A 14,927-nucleotide genomic window follows, 5' to 3' on the forward strand; every position below is an offset into this window, starting at 1 on the left:
CAGCAATGTGATAAAAGATATTGGATACGGTCAGATGTTTGCACACAGTTCTCATCGGCATGAATACCCTGGTAATTTGGGACTTTTAATTATTTTTTTTGAACTGTTCTTTTTTCAAGGTGTAGTTTTTTTTATCTGCACAAGTTTGAAATTATTTGGGTGATTATTGATTAACTCCTGGTAGTTTCTCTTTTCATTTGTTTAACAGTGCTCATTGGAAACACCGACACTCAGAACAACGGGGAAGTCCGAGGAACTCAATAAAGAGATCTACACAAGTTAGGAAGGTTTCTTGAAGCTATTTCTAGACAACTGCCAACTCCACAGCCATCTGACAATTATATGTAAATACAGGATGAGAGGAAATTGTTTAGGATGTTCCAGAAAAACTCAGGAACCACCAGAGTTCAAGCCTGCCACGAAGTGGAAACTGCTGAAATATCAGTGTCAGTGTCCAAAGTGACGTGAGCTTTATATCGACATTGACTGAGAGGGTGTCGACCAAGAAAGAAGCCCCTGCTCCAAAATCATCACCTTCAAGTTTGACTGCAACTTGCAGTTAGATAACAAAAATATTGAGGTATTTGGCCACAATAACAAAAACTATGTTAAGGAAGGGTAAAGGTGGCTTTCAAACCTATGAACACTGTCCCAACTGTCAAGCATGGTGGTGTTGGCATCATGCCCTTGGGCGGTTTTGCTTCTGGTGGTACTGTTACATTGCACAAAGTGAATGGAATTATCTCATAATTATTCAACTTCACCTCAAATCAGCAGTTAGATGGTTGAAATTTGGACATAGTGTCAATAGTTGGCTGTTCCACAGGACATGATCCCTCATTTTGGAACAAAGCAGACATTAAGCTCCTGACGTGACCTTTTTGAAACTCCAACGTCATCACAATTGAAAGTTTGCAGACTACGCTTAAAAGCCATGTACTTGCCAGGAAACCAAATGAACTGGGTGGTCAGATATGAGTGGTCAGATATCCAGCCAGAATTATGCCAGGTGCTTGTTGATGGCTACCAAAAACAACTTGTTGATTTTGAACTTACTAAGGAACATTCAACCAAATATTAGTGGGGGTGTATGCACATATTTGGGTCTGTATTTATACTATTAGCCTTGTGTGGATTAGAGAACATCCAAATGACACAGACCCAATAGACCTAAGTGCCTTCTAGTGTTTTGTTCAGCAGTATCTAGATCCTGGGCTCTTTTGTAGAGTCAGGGGCTGTTTGTGAGACATTTCCATCTACAGCCTTGGACACCAAAACCTAACAACTCCTGTGCTTTTAATTCTAGTGTGTGGTTTTTCTGTTAACAGGTAAGAATATTTCTTTACCACCAACATTTCAAAATGAAAACACAATTTGGTCAAGTTGCTTAAGAGAAAAAAAACAATTTATTGCTCTATTATGGCAGCAAATATACAAATAGGTCAATGTGACCCAAACATCTCAATAAAGAATATTAATAATAATGATAAGGATAATAATTAAAGCGCTTACAGTAAACCATTCTGTAATTTCAATGGTATTAGAGGTTCAGTCTTGAAGCATAAAAACAACATAGTTTCTGTGACAATATAGTGCTTAAGTCTGTGATCATGTCGTGCCTTTTGAGACATGGCTACTAAAAGGCACAGCTTATAGTCCCACATAATTTCTTATAAACAGAAGCTGTTTCATAACTGTTTAGCTCTGTAATTTAGAGAGAATCGTCCAGGATATATACTAGAAGCTTCCTGCATCACATCAGCAGTCTCTGTCCTGGACAGCTCTGTGCCAGCAGACACGCACCCACTTTGCCGCTCTGAGATCCCAGTACTCTCGCTGTAGACCCCTTTGGTCCCGTGGTTCACAAGTTGAAGGGTTTTATGATTTCCCTTCTGCAGGCGTTTCCCTCATTGGCAGCCACACTCCTCCACCACCATGTCGTCTTGATGCCTCATGACCATCTTTCCATCTTCGAAGTACAGCATGGAGATTGGTGCCAGGTGTGTGGGCACACAAGACAGACAGGGTGCCTTGTCTGGATGATGATAATTCAACAGGCTCTGGAGAGCGGAGAAGAAGAAAATAATCGATTAGAGAACATCTATTCATGCTGTTGGGGCATTATCAGTACTGTCGCATATGATGAGGTGTTTCAGTCTTACCTGTATGTATGCGTGGTTAGTAGGGGTGAAGGTCTCATCTACTGGTGTGGGACAGGTCCCTTTGCAGCGATAAGCGTTGTATCGTTTGGGATAGACAATCCACTCACTCCAGCCGAGTTTCTCAAAGTCCACCCACATGTCCACCTTCCTGCACAGATGATCCTTTTTCTCCTCTTGTGTTGCCTTGTCACTGGGAGCATCTCTCCCACCCTCCTCTCTCTGCTGCTGGGTCTGCTGGTCCCTCTTTTCTCTGCTGCTCCTCATCCTGGAGGGTACGTGCTCCCTGCCCAGACCAGCGTATTTGGAGTGCTTTGCTGTGCGGATGAGCGTTGGTACTCGCTGGTCCTTTGCTTCATGCTTTAAGAAGACCACCATGATGACCCTGTCAGCTGTGAGGTGCTGAAATAATTCATGCTCCTGCTCTCTCTCCTCTGGCTTCTCTTCCCCCATCCTCTTTGCGAAATGCTCCCGATGCTGCAACCAGCGATGGACTATGTGCGTCACGTTGAACACTTTCCAGGAGGACGGCGACACCAGTGAACTGGGATGAACTCTAAGGTGGCCAAGGAGCAGCCTATTCTCGGGGCAGTGAGTGCCCATGCACCGCTCACTGTGGGAATGGTAGATGTCTATTGAAGCGCTGGAAGATTCTTTAAAAGCTGGCAGGCGGATGCGAAGCTCAGCCAGCTGGACAATGTCGCTTGCAGATATGGAGGACATGTCAAAAGTGAGGGACCATCTCCTGCCGATCTGCTGGCAGCCTGAAACAGATACGATAAAAGACATTTTTAGAATTGTACCACAGGGTAAAGCTACGACTTATTTAACAATAGACATGCAAACTATTAAAGGGGAATAGAGAGAAAACACATTTTGTAGTAGTGTGTTAAACTAAAGTACATTTTGCTGCTAAATGTATTTATGAAGCGCTTCTGTTTGTAAATTATTCTTTTTCATCCATATTTTCTAAAAGAAAAGTTGGGCTACGTGGCTTTCAAATGGCTTTCAAAATACCTAAGCCCGTTTTCGTAATTTCCCTGATGTTAAATACTCACTCTTAGCGACCAGGCTGATCACAGAATCGGAGCTGTGAAGATTTTCGTCGTTCCAAGTGTGGGGCACGCTGTCAGCCTGAGTACTGATCTGGTCTTCGATCAGCATGACCCGGTAGAGATGGATCATGTAGTGCGGCAGACTGTTAATGCGGTGCCTCTGTGCAGCGTGTCTGGCCCCACCGTCCCGAGCTTTCCTCCCACGGAGCAGTTTATCAGGGTGCATCTTAGGGATGGCGAGAGCCTGAACCAAATCCACTAGAAGAAGAAGCGCAAAAGCAAAATCCACAGCTCGTCTCTTCATAATTTGTCGTGTTGTCTCTTCGGTAGGCAGATCCAGAATGGTCAGGTGTAGTCCCAGAACCGGATTTATAATCACACGTGTCTCTCTGAAGTTCTTTGAAGACAGCTGTCAGGCCTCTAATGGCTGAAGGACGCCTGTGATCTAAGGGGTATAACAGGGACCTCCTATGGGCTATCGAAACCGAGTGCTCTTTGAAGTGGAGTCCCCCACTCTGATTGATGTTTTGTATACTGGCGATCCCTCAGATTAAAAGGCATGATAATATTTTTTAGCTAAAGAGATTATGAGCTACACAATTGCGCCTTGATTAATTGGAAGAAACAAGAGAGTTAATCAAAAAAACTGCTTTTTTTTTGTATGACATCATTAACAAACTGCGCAACCCCTTGTGTCCTATTTCTGTCCAGGACACAAGCGGAAAATATAACAGGTTATTTTAGACCAAAATAAATACGATTTTTGTTTGTTATTTTTTTTAATGAATTAAATTAAATTTTAATGTATTGTTAATCTTAAAGGGATGTCAGTGCTCAGAAATTAATAAAACGAACTGAACATTTTCAATAAATATCAGGAAGCCTAATCAGCAAAATATTAATAAACAATATGAAAATATGCGGAAGCAAACCGGTGATCTCCTTAATTTACTGTTTTAAAAGAAACCTGCAATGCGTGTGTTCCGGCATATTATCAGAATAATATAATATAATATAATATAATATAATATAATATAATATAATATCAGTACATATAGAAAAACAATTAAAATCAAGGGAAAGTTCAAAGACAGTATAATTAATTTGGGCCACTGTTTTAGGAACTGTAAGTCATTCCTTGCGTAATATTGCGTTTCCAAAGGCACACGACTTTCATCGGACGCTAAAGCCATTAAAAGCTAACACACCCAGAGTGATAACTGCCCGCTAATCGTTTCCATTCATAAACTAAACAGCTTCGGGACCTCAGTGAAAAGAAGAAAGAGCCCATGTACAAAGCTGCCGTGCTTCTGATGAAAACATTTAACAAAAGGTGAAACTGTTCAAAGGTGTCGTTTTATTCCTTTAAGTCATTGTGACAACATCAAACAAAATTTATTCAAACTAGCTAGTTTTATTTAAAACTTTAACTAATTCGTTTCAATTAGTTGGACGAATGAAAAGCAGTACTGTCAAATTGTTTCATTAATTGACATAACGAAAGAATTTCATATTGGATATAATTCATGTTTTCATGTAACAGCGCGCAAGTAACACAACCAGATGAAAACCTTAAAGTGCACTGCACACACAGTAACACGGTACCATGTTGAGCCTGAAATACTAGCATCATTATCTAGAAAGACAGTGCAAAAATATCACTGCATGCGCACACATCGTAACTGTTCTTCCGTGCGTAAAACCACAAAACCTTTCGCAATGGGCAATAATTCATCAGCCTGACTTGGTGGTAGAACTTCATCACCATCTAATAAAAAAAAGAAAGCTCTCCAAATGCAACTTTAAATTAACTTAATTCAAGGGTGCGGTTGCTATTATTAAAAATAATGTAAGTATGTTTTATTTGGCACTTTTTAAGAAAACGTCGAGTTTAACTTTAAACACAGCGGAATAAATCAAATTTTATTTGGCGTTTTTAACTTGATCGGAAGTGACTCTGTCCGCCGCAGCTACCGGATAAAAGCGTTTCCTCTCAGCTGCTGCTGTTTATCCCGATGAGCTGCGCAGGTCGACATGGATTGGCGCCTGTTGGTTTGTTTGATTTTTCTGGCGCATTTGAGAGTTTTGAGAGGTATTTTTTTTTCTTTGACTATCCAAGGGTAGACACTTTCAGTTTCACAAAAATAGGCAAACCTGTTTCTACGGGGTGGATTTTAGGGTTCGCTATATGTCAGGGTTTTGCTTGTGTGCGGCAGATGGATGTTCAGGGTTACGAGCTATATTTCAAATAATCTGTGCTTCATGGAGTTTGCCTAATCAGAATGATTGTAGCAACGAGACAAGTTAGTATGAAACTAGCAACATTAGAGTTTCAGGACGTTTAAAATAAGCGAAAGTCCCCGTTCATTGGATCCTATTTAGCACTGAAGTACTTATTTAGGTCAAATCATGCCAAGGTACGCCGAGAATCATGAGCTGATATGTACTTCATTTGATATTCATTTAACCGTATGAAAGTCGTCTTTCTAATTAGAAATTTTAAATATAATATTAAACATCTATTTCTGACTGCTTTGCATCTTTTCCCACTCACATGTCATATGATTGTAGAACTTTTTGTTAATACAATTACAACCAGTGAGGAAGTTATTGTTTTAATTTGTCTGACCACATTTATTTCTTGTTCATACTCTTCACATTTTGTAGGACAAATCTCGGAGTGCAGTCATGACCAGTGGCAATGTGACGATGGCGGGTGTATTCCTGCTGTGTGGAGATGTGATGGAGATGGAGATTGTCTGGATGGATCAGATGAAGTGGACTGCACTGGTGGGCTTCCCCCCCCCCCCTTACCCTGTGGAGAAAAAAAACCTCATAACTTTACACATTACAGTATTATCTATTTTTGTTTTCCTGTAGTTTGAGACTCTTTAAGTGATGTTGAACAAAACTTTTAAATGAAGCACAAAAGGCAAAGGACATTTTTTTTCTCCCCTGAGCTGCAAGTATAGGTTGTTGGTTCAGGGGTAAATAAATGGAACCTTTTAATGTTTTTGTTTTCTTTCCTTCAGGACTCAGAGGCTCTGATTGTCCGCCAGGTCAGTTTCCTTGTGTGGACTCTGTTGGCTGTGTTAAAGCGTCGGCCCGCTGCGATGGACAAAAACAGTGTCCCACTGGCTCCGATGAGGAGAACTGTCCAGTCACAGAGGGCTGCCTCGACTCTGACTGGACATGTCAAAATCACATCTGCATCCCTAAAGAGCTGAGGTGCAATGGAATAGATGACTGCATGGACAACTCTGATGAAAAGGACTGTGGTGAGAAAAATGCCCTAACAAGAAACTAAATGTCATTCTGTGTATTTGTGACACTTTCTAAACAAAACTACCAAAAGTCACATTTTCCATTCCAGATCCAGCTATGCTGTAACAATTCTTTAAATATTTTGAATTTTTATCATCCACTAAGACATATTTATAGACTCATTTGTTCTGCAATATATATATATATATATATTAATTAAAGTTAAATGGGGACATAATCATGTTAAATGTACTGAAATACAAATCAAGGCTATCAGCAGAGGTAAATCCAGATGACCAGAGGTAAAATGGCAGATTTTTGGATGGAATCAAAAACGTTTGAGTTCAAGTGTGAATGCACATTTTCATGCACTGATGCATCATGCAACTAAAAATGAACATTTAAATCTTTATCCGGATTCTTAAAAAGGTTAATGTATATATATTTTTTTCTCCCAGATTTGTGCAGTGAGGGCAGCATACGGTGTCCTGAGGGGACATGTCTATCTGCTGATGAGCAGTGCGATGGCACGTTTCACTGTTCTGATGAAAGCGATGAGCCCATAACCTGCGGTACGCTTGATGCAACTGATTATCACAAAAAACACTAATATACAATGGTTTTTGTCTATTAAGTCGTCTTCTGTGACGCTGATGCTTAAAATTCCGCCTCCTGCAGGGCGTGCCTGCGTTATGGACAATGGTGGATGTAGCCATGTGTGCACTGACGAACCCAGGGGAGTTCTGTGTTCTTGTCCTGCTGGATATAAGCTGTCTCCTAATGGAACAGACTGTGAAGGTGTGTGGGACAAGATGATGACAGTTTACCTTCAATACTAGGTTTTATAGCAGAAACCAAAATAATGCTAAATTAAAGAAAGAATAAAGGTTTTGAAGTACGAGGTGTTCGTGTCCTTCTAAAGAAGCAGATGATTCCTTCATCACTGATCCTGTTTTCATGCAACTCCAGGAGTAATTGATATCTGCGACTTTGTAATTTTCCAGATACATTTTTTTTAAATGCATGCTGGCACATGTTTACTCTTAATTTCTTACAGATTTGGATGAATGTGCTCCACCTTTCGACCCCTGTGCTCATCACTGCAGTAACACCATCGGTTCTTACTATTGCTACTGCAGAGAGGGATTCAAGCTAAATGAAAACTCAACATGTGTGGCTTCAGGTAAAGTGAAAGTGTTTTTCCTGTTTATAAAATTGACGCTACATTCTGTCAATATAATGTTCCACCAATTTGTTTGGTACCAACTTGAGTCAAGGACTTTGCTAGGACAAAGCTAATGGGTGTAAGGCCTTTGTTATGCTGTCAGAATCCATTCTGGATTTGGTTTCGTCCTCTCAAACGATCAACACCAACATCAAAGTGCACTTATGATGTCTGATTAATGATATGCTAATAGGTGACTTTGATGTCGGTAAGGTGGTGACAAAAGCTATAAACTCTGTTTGATCAAGGACAAAGAGCAGTTAGGTAATCAAAGACTTTTCCTGTAGATGCAAATTTATCAAGTGAGGCCTTGATGATTAATGAATCGCATGAATTATTGGATAAGCGTCACTAACGGTGTCCTGTATGAATCTGCATTTACAGCTAATCCTGTCCGATTGCTGCTGGTTGGGGGGACAGCTTTAGGATTATTGAATGTGAAATCTCAACAGTTTGAAATTATTCAGAGTTCAACATTTGACTCTGTGGCCTTGGCGTTTGATGTTGCGCGGGGGTGGTACTACTGGGCCGACAGCCGTGGCAACATTTACAAAAGTGATGGACAGCAAAGCTGGACAGCCTATACTGGTTGGTTTACTCTTTAATTCAAGAACGTATCCTCACATTAAATTGTTTCTTGCATATTTTTATTTTTTATGTAGTTATATTCTACTTGCCAACCATTAATTTATTTGTTTATTGTTCTTAAACAGGAGAGCCTGGTATCAAAGGTTTAGCTTGTGACTGGCTCAGTGGGAATCTGTTCTGGACCAACAAGAAGACGGAGTCCATCTACCTGCAGAGTTCTGATGGAAAAAGTTACACTGCTCTGCTCAGCAAAAACATCAGGCCCTCAGAGCTGGTCGTTATGCCTGTAGAAAGGTCTGTATGGTTTATCTGCTACATGTGACTGAATTTTAAAGTGATCAAATTTGATATTTCATTCGGGCATAATGGTGGATAAAGGTCAACATTTTAGGGTATGTCAAATACAGGAGATGCAGTTACTATTTTACACGTTGATGAAAATCGATGATGCACTGCTTAGTGCTGCTTATTTATATTCGCTGCTTTCTGCCTCCCAGCTTGATGTTCTGGATCAATACGGGTCCAGGTGACAGAGCAACAATAGAAAAGTCTTGGATGGATGCCTCAGAAAGAAGCTCTCTGGCAGTCATCACTGCTCAGTCTGCCCACAGCCTCACTGCTGATGTAGCTGCCAGACGGCTGTACTGGATCAGTGATTTTAAGAGGGTGAGATTTGGATCAAAAGCCCAAATGTTCTCTATCACAGTTCATCACACACGGGGCCTGTTGCATAGAAACCATTTTTATTTGCTGCTTTGTTCCTGATCAGAAGTGCTCAGAGTTTTTTTCTCATTATTAGAAATAATTAAAATAATTAAAAAAAGAAAAAGTTTACATATCTGGGACTAGTTCGGTCACTCCTGGGCATGTATTGATTTTATTTATTATAAATAAATGCAAATGCCACCCCTGTGGGATACACTTGAAATCAAAAAGCATTTACTTTACGCTCTTTAAAGTTAATAATAATCTAAAAAAGTTTGTCTGTGCGCCCTACGTTTTTTTTTTTTTTTCTCACCACATGCCACTGTTCTTTTTACCCCAACAAAGTCTTTTTATCCTGAAGCTCTCAGATATGTTTTTCTCTGTATTGCACATGTGAGATGGTAGGAGAATTTGAAAAGCGTTAACTTGGATTTCGTGAAGTAATTCATAGTTTTTACAGGATTCAAAAGCAAGTGCAGCCCATGATTCAGTAGCTTTTAAACCTTGTCAGCAATACATTTGTTTGATTTTTAGTCTCTGGCTCACTCTTCTTTACAGCATTGCTTTAATTCATTAAGGTTGTTGATGCGCAGCTCTCTTAAGGCCCCAGCCCAGAATTTCAATCTAGTTGAGGTCTAGACTTTGACTGGACTGTTGCAGCCCTTTCAGCCACCCTGTTGTAGATTTGCTGCTGTGTTTGGGATCATAGTCCTGTTACTTGGCCCATGCCTTAGCCATCCGACAGGTGGCCTCGCGTTTGACTCTAGAATATTTTGATATCCAAAGGTTTTATAGTTGACTCAACCACTGCAAGTCCCGTGGTTGCAAAACAAACCCAAACCACCTCTCCACCGCTGTGTTTGACAGTTGCTATGTGGTGTTTGTGGTGGTCCTAACCATAATGTTTAGCCATTGTAGCCAAATTTCTCCACTGTGGTCTCATCTGTCTGAATGACATTGTTCCAGAGGTCTTGTGGTTTGATTTGCATCTTTGCAAATCTGTCATGCTGAAATGACAGTTCTTTTTAGAAAGAAATGGCTTTCTGCTTAAAACTTTGCAAGCCATAGGAATATATTAAATTTTCCACAAGTCACTACAGAGTTGTGAGGAACAAATGCTCACGTGATTGTATTTCACTCAGCAGATATTTTACCTCTCCATCACAGATGTGTCATATTCTCACATTTTTCTTTTCTATACATCACAACAATCTCTTCTATGTAACCTGACGAGGGTGAGGGAGTCTTCATAGTTTGAGCTCTTTGCTGTTCTTAATAAAATAAAGTTGGCTAAAATACTCACACTCGGTCATGATGACTTTTTTTTTTTTTTTTTTGTCTCCCCGTTCAGTCCATAGAGACTGTGAAGGTGGATGGGAGTGGCCGTTACTCCTACACAGGACTGTTCAGCAGGAGAGCACCGCAGAGCCTTGCTGTGTTTGAAAGTTTGTTTTATTGGGTTGATAACAAAGGACTCTGGCAGGCTCCACAGACTCAACTGAGCCAGAGAAAATTTATATGGGAACCCACACTGCCAGTATTAGCTGTTTACCATGAGCTACAACAGCCTCAAGGTAAATCTTATGTTATTCTCAAACATGGTCGTTGATCAGTTTTCCTATCTGAAGATCTGTTTTGAAATTTATATGCAATTTAAGCTGTTTTAAATTGGATACAAAACAAGGTTGAAGTTGTTAAATGTATTTAAAAGTTGTTAATAGAGCTTTCTTGGTCTTCATAGTGGATTGTGTTGCACCTAATAGTCCTCTCATTGTCTTCATCAGGTTATTCTGCATGTGTAAAAACACCCTGTCACCTCTGCCAGCTAACTAAAAGCAACCCTCTTGGATTCACCTGCTCTTGTCCAAACCTCAAATTGCTGTTGCTGGATGAGACATGTGAAAGTAGGTTTCCTAAAACTTTCTTTTCACCTTTGTTAGTGTAAAAAAAGACATAACTTTTAATTCTGGTCCAAACTTATTAAATCAGTTGTGGTTAAATAAAAATGCATTTACACTTTACAAGAAAACACAAAAGATGATCTGTAATATTATTCACTGTCACAGATCCACGGTTTCTCTATGCTACAAATACGGAAATAATCTTGTTGGAGTTGGAAGAAAAAGGGTTCATTGAAAGCCAGCTTTTCACCACCAATGAGGGGATCCTCTCTTTTGAGATTGACTGGGACAGAGACTGGCTTTACTGGGCAAACCAAAATGGCCACATTCAACGCATCAGTTTAACAGCGGCCACCGCTGAGCTGGTCCCAACACCTTTGCCAGGTTAGCACGGATTTGTTCACATATGTTGCTTATTATTGATGTGCAGTGACAAAAATCTTATTAAGAGTGGTGGTTCAACAGTTTAAAAAAAAAAAAAAAAATGTTAAGACTTAATTAGTTTCTACCTTAAATGGCTGTCAACATACCTTCTTTCAACTTATTTCTATTTCTTTTTAGTTTGTCTGATAAATGTGGACCAGAGGAGCGGAAGCCTTTATTGGGTGTCATGTCATCGAAACACCATCGGAACAATCACAGCTGACAGCTACTACCCAAAGCAGCTTTACTACACGACAAAGGAGATTAAAAACTTGTATCTGGACTGGCTGCGGGGTACCATCATCTGGCTAGAAGAAGATCGAATTCTCAGCATGAGCATGTTGGGAGGTGACGCTAAAGAGGTGCTGCACATAGCTGGAGGAGTGAGTGGGGGCATCGCTTTTGACCTCAGGGCTAATAGCCTGCTGTGGAACTCAAAAATGGCAGGTTAGTTTTATTGTTGGATTGGTGTGTGTGGAAGCTTGTTATGATCCCTGGGGATAATAAATACATTTTTGGGGGGTTAGTTATATCAAAATTTCAGCTTACGAACTCAAACTTTGGAGAAAATAACTTAAAATTTCCAAACCACACTCATTCAGATTTGTTTTGCATACTTGCAAATCTCAGGATTTGCAAACCACATAAAAAAATGATGAACTTGTCACCTCACAGACTTTAATGTTGCCTTTTAATTAAGACTTTTTTTTTTTTTTTATGACAGGCTTAACAACATTAAGTTTGCTGCGAGAGAGAAGCCACCAAGCTGGAAGAAGATGGAAGATTTCGGGCTCAGTTGTAGCTGCCCTCGAGCCTTTTCTCTTGTCAGTTTCAGACAACGTAATGACTCTGTGGGATCAGCGTGATGGGAGCCCCATTCAAGATGCAGCTGTGACGGGTCATGTGATCAGAGTAATCACTGCTCCCATAGATATTCAGACAGTTCAGAGTAAGATCATCTGTCACAGCAGAAACAGATTTATATAGCACTTTGACGTTTTTCTGGTATGCATGATCATCTCATTAATTCCATTGCATTGTCTTTACATTCTCAAGCCTGCAGGAAACCATCGTTTTTGTGCAGACACTCATCAGTCTGCCTCTCAGAAGCTCAGCTGTGTGACGGGAAAAAGGACTGCCCGGAAGGAGATGACGAGTTTTGTCCTGGGGCTTGTCTGTCTATAGGTAAATGCCCAAGCTGACATTCTTGTTATAACTGACGATGCAGCTCAAAAACATATTGAGACTTACTGATAGGTTTTTCGATCTCAGAGGAGTTCAAATGCCAGGACCGGAGCAGTTGCCTTTCCAGACGTCTTGTGTGTGATGGTCGGTCTGATTGTACCGATGGCTCGGATGAGGCTGATTGTCCAACTGCAGCTCCTCGTGCAAGTCGGTCAAATGTGATGAAATGTCGCATAGGCTCAAAGCCATGTGAAGATGGCAAAGACTGTGTTTTATATAGTCACGTGTGTGATGGAGAGGACGACTGTGCGGATGGATCAGATGAACTGGGCTGCGGTGAGTTTCCTAAAACAAAATCAACTGTTTTTTGATTACCGATGTGATGTTTTGGTGTACGTTTAGTTTTTGGCTTTGTAATGCATTTTATTGTTTCGTTAGTATTCTTGTCACTGTGTTTAACGTATGACACCTTATTTGTCTTTTAAAGAGGCCCTGCAACAGAACATGACTACCACAAGAACTAATATGGACCAATCAAACAAAACTCCAGGTTCTACCACTCTTTCTCCTCGAGCTCTCCTGGCCTGCACCAGTCCCTCTGTCCTCTGTCCTTCTTCTGCTTACCTCTGCATATCTCCAGACCAGTTCTGCAATGGACATAGTGACTGCCCTGACGGCTTTGATGAAAAGAACTGCGTAAAAAGTTGCCCCTCAAAAAGTAAGCACCAAATCAGTATTTCATTTTCTCAGTTTAAAAATATTTAGCATTTTATGTCTTCAAAAGTTTGACACTGTATGTCCTGTTTAATAATTTTATTCCAGATGACTTTCTCTGCAAAGATCATCGCAGCTGCGTATCTAAAAGCCTGGTTTGTGACGGTGAATTTCATTGCTACGACGGCTCTGATGAGGTCGACTGTTCGAGTGCAGCCACGGCTGCTCCTGGTAGAAACATTCTGAAATGCCGTTTGGGGTTCACGGTCTGCAAAGATGGGAATCAGTGTGTCCTCAATATCAGCGTCTGTGATGGAAAGAAAGACTGTCAAGATGGATCAGATGAAGAACGATGCAGTCAGTATCTATGCCAAGTTTCTTTTAAAGTTTTATATATTGACATTAAAATAATTTTAAATTTCTGCTTCTTGGTGTCATTTTTCTAGATGATGCAGAGAGAGATTCTACAATGCAAATAGAGAGACAGCCCTCAAATGATTCCCCTGTACTCCTCACACCGTCCATTAAACCTCACTACAGGCTACCTTGCAGCAGTCCTTCAATTCTGTGTCCAGATTCCTCTTTGTGCATTAAACCAGCACAGATATGTGATGGAAGAAAAGACTGCCGTGATGGATCTGATGAGAACTGTGTGAAAGGGTGTCCTTTTGAGGACTTTCTCTGCAAGGACCGAAGGAGCTGTGTCTCCAAGAGTCTGGTCTGTGATGGACTGTTTCAGTGCCAGGATGGATCAGATGAACTGAACTGTCCGAGTGTGACCGCTCCTGCAGCTCAAAATGTGCTGCAGTGCCACAGGAACGCAAAGATGTGTAGTGATGGCACAGAGTGTGTTTTACTCAGCCACGTATGTGATGGAGAGAAAGACTGCATGGATGGATCTGATGAAGAAGGATGTCCAGGAATTTGCAAAAAAGGTTGTTTCACTTTAAACTTTATATTTAATCTTTCCGTGACGTAATGAACTTAATATTATTGAAACTGATCAGAACTTTTATTCTTTAAACCTGTACATGTGAGGGTGAAAATGCAAATGGCTTCGTCCTTGATTGTCGTCTTTCCTACCCCAGGTGAGTTTCAGTGTGCCCATGGGAAAATGTGCATCCCCGAGGCTCAGGTGTGTGATGGGAGGTGGCAGTGTCAGGACCATTCAGATGAAGCTGACTGCCAGAAACCAATCAAGAGCTGTGAGCATCGTTGTGCTGACGGGAAGCGCTGCATCCCAAAGAAGTTCCTGTGTGATGGAGAAAAAGACTGTGTGGATGGCTCAGATGAAGTGGGCTGCAGTAAGTACTGAGAAGCTGCACGAAGGAAACCAGAAGATTCAAATGAACCAAATCTAGTATTTATAAGTTTCATGTTGCTGCTGCATGCTAAACCTAACACAGGTTTCTCTTTCCAGATCAGGCTGCTGCTCCATCAGAGTCTCCTGTCTTCACTGCATCACCTTGCATTGCTCCTTCAGTTCTCTGCCCTCGATCATCACTGTGCATCTCTCAAAATCAGCTCTGTGATGGACAAAGAGACTGCCCTGATGGATCTGATGAAAATGACTGTGCGGTCCATTGTGTAAACCCAAGTACGTGCTTGAATGTGCCATGAAGAAAAGGCTCAGTCTACACATTTAGCCAAGAAATGAAAACATGAGTTTTGAAACGGTTATTTTTTGATCTGTAAGCTAGATTGTTAT

At 40.8% G+C, this 14,927-nt stretch overlaps 2 protein-coding genes across 5 annotated transcripts in view; one reads left to right on the forward strand and one right to left on the reverse strand.

Moving 5' to 3' along the window:
• Nucleotides 1-1,418: 1,418 nt before the first annotated feature.
• LOC120714450 (nodal homolog 2-A-like) lies at nucleotides 1,419-3,580 on the reverse strand. Its single transcript, XM_040000670.1, has 3 exons — nucleotides 3,218-3,580; nucleotides 2,163-2,923; nucleotides 1,419-2,060 (listed from the first exon to the last, which is right to left on the reverse strand). Exons 1-3 carry the CDS (start codon nucleotides 3,516-3,518, stop codon nucleotides 1,908-1,910), a joined length of 1,215 nt encoding a protein of 404 aa, XP_039856604.1. The 5' UTR covers nucleotides 3,519-3,580; the 3' UTR covers nucleotides 1,419-1,907.
• Nucleotides 3,581-5,178: 1,598 nt separating this feature from the next.
• The window catches only part of si:dkey-88l16.3 (low-density lipoprotein receptor-related protein 2), a 29,261-nt gene continuing 19,512 nt past the window's right edge, over nucleotides 5,179-14,927 (forward strand). For 3 of the 4 annotated variants that reach the window (XM_039999945.1, XM_039999947.1, XM_039999946.1), the window contains exons 1-21: nucleotides 5,179-5,306; nucleotides 5,882-6,004; nucleotides 6,247-6,492; nucleotides 6,937-7,050; nucleotides 7,157-7,276; nucleotides 7,536-7,661; nucleotides 8,088-8,291; nucleotides 8,417-8,585; nucleotides 8,789-8,957; nucleotides 10,348-10,570; nucleotides 10,781-10,900; nucleotides 11,063-11,281; nucleotides 11,459-11,767; nucleotides 12,045-12,269; nucleotides 12,377-12,505; nucleotides 12,593-12,841; nucleotides 12,993-13,223; nucleotides 13,328-13,576; nucleotides 13,666-14,154; nucleotides 14,308-14,523; nucleotides 14,640-14,816. In XM_039999945.1, coding sequence (XP_039855879.1) covers nucleotides 5,249-5,306; nucleotides 5,882-6,004; nucleotides 6,247-6,492; nucleotides 6,937-7,050; nucleotides 7,157-7,276; nucleotides 7,536-7,661; nucleotides 8,088-8,291; nucleotides 8,417-8,585; nucleotides 8,789-8,957; nucleotides 10,348-10,570; nucleotides 10,781-10,900; nucleotides 11,063-11,281; nucleotides 11,459-11,767; nucleotides 12,045-12,269; nucleotides 12,377-12,505; nucleotides 12,593-12,841; nucleotides 12,993-13,223; nucleotides 13,328-13,576; nucleotides 13,666-14,154; nucleotides 14,308-14,523; nucleotides 14,640-14,816 — 4,165 coding nt within the window. In that variant the 5' untranslated portion in view covers nucleotides 5,179-5,248. The remainder of the gene's footprint in view (nucleotides 5,307-5,881; nucleotides 6,005-6,246; nucleotides 6,493-6,936; nucleotides 7,051-7,156; nucleotides 7,277-7,535; nucleotides 7,662-8,087; nucleotides 8,292-8,416; nucleotides 8,586-8,788; nucleotides 8,958-10,347; nucleotides 10,571-10,780; nucleotides 10,901-11,062; nucleotides 11,282-11,458; nucleotides 11,768-12,044; nucleotides 12,270-12,376; nucleotides 12,506-12,592; nucleotides 12,842-12,992; nucleotides 13,224-13,327; nucleotides 13,577-13,665; nucleotides 14,155-14,307; nucleotides 14,524-14,639; nucleotides 14,817-14,927) is intronic. The other variant, XM_039999948.1, reaches the window with a different exon arrangement.

Source organism: Simochromis diagramma, unplaced genomic scaffold (assembly GCF_900408965.1).
Source record: "Simochromis diagramma unplaced genomic scaffold, fSimDia1.1 OVJJ01000596.1, whole genome shotgun sequence".
Classification (NCBI taxonomy): domain Eukaryota; kingdom Metazoa; phylum Chordata; class Actinopteri; order Cichliformes; family Cichlidae; genus Simochromis; species Simochromis diagramma.

Coding starts and splice junctions, on each gene's coding strand:
- LOC120714450 (XM_040000670.1), bottom strand. CDS start 3,518: ATGAAGAGACGAGCTGTGGATTTTGCTTTTGCGCTTCTTCTTCTAGTG. Junction 2,924..3,217: donor GATCAGCCTGGTCGCTAAGA/GTGAGTATTTAA, acceptor TATCTGTTTCAG/GCTGCCAGCAGATCGGCAGG. Junction 2,061..2,162: donor CTAACCACGCATACATACAG/GTAAGACTGAAA, acceptor TCCGCTCTCCAG/AGCCTGTTGAATTATCATCA.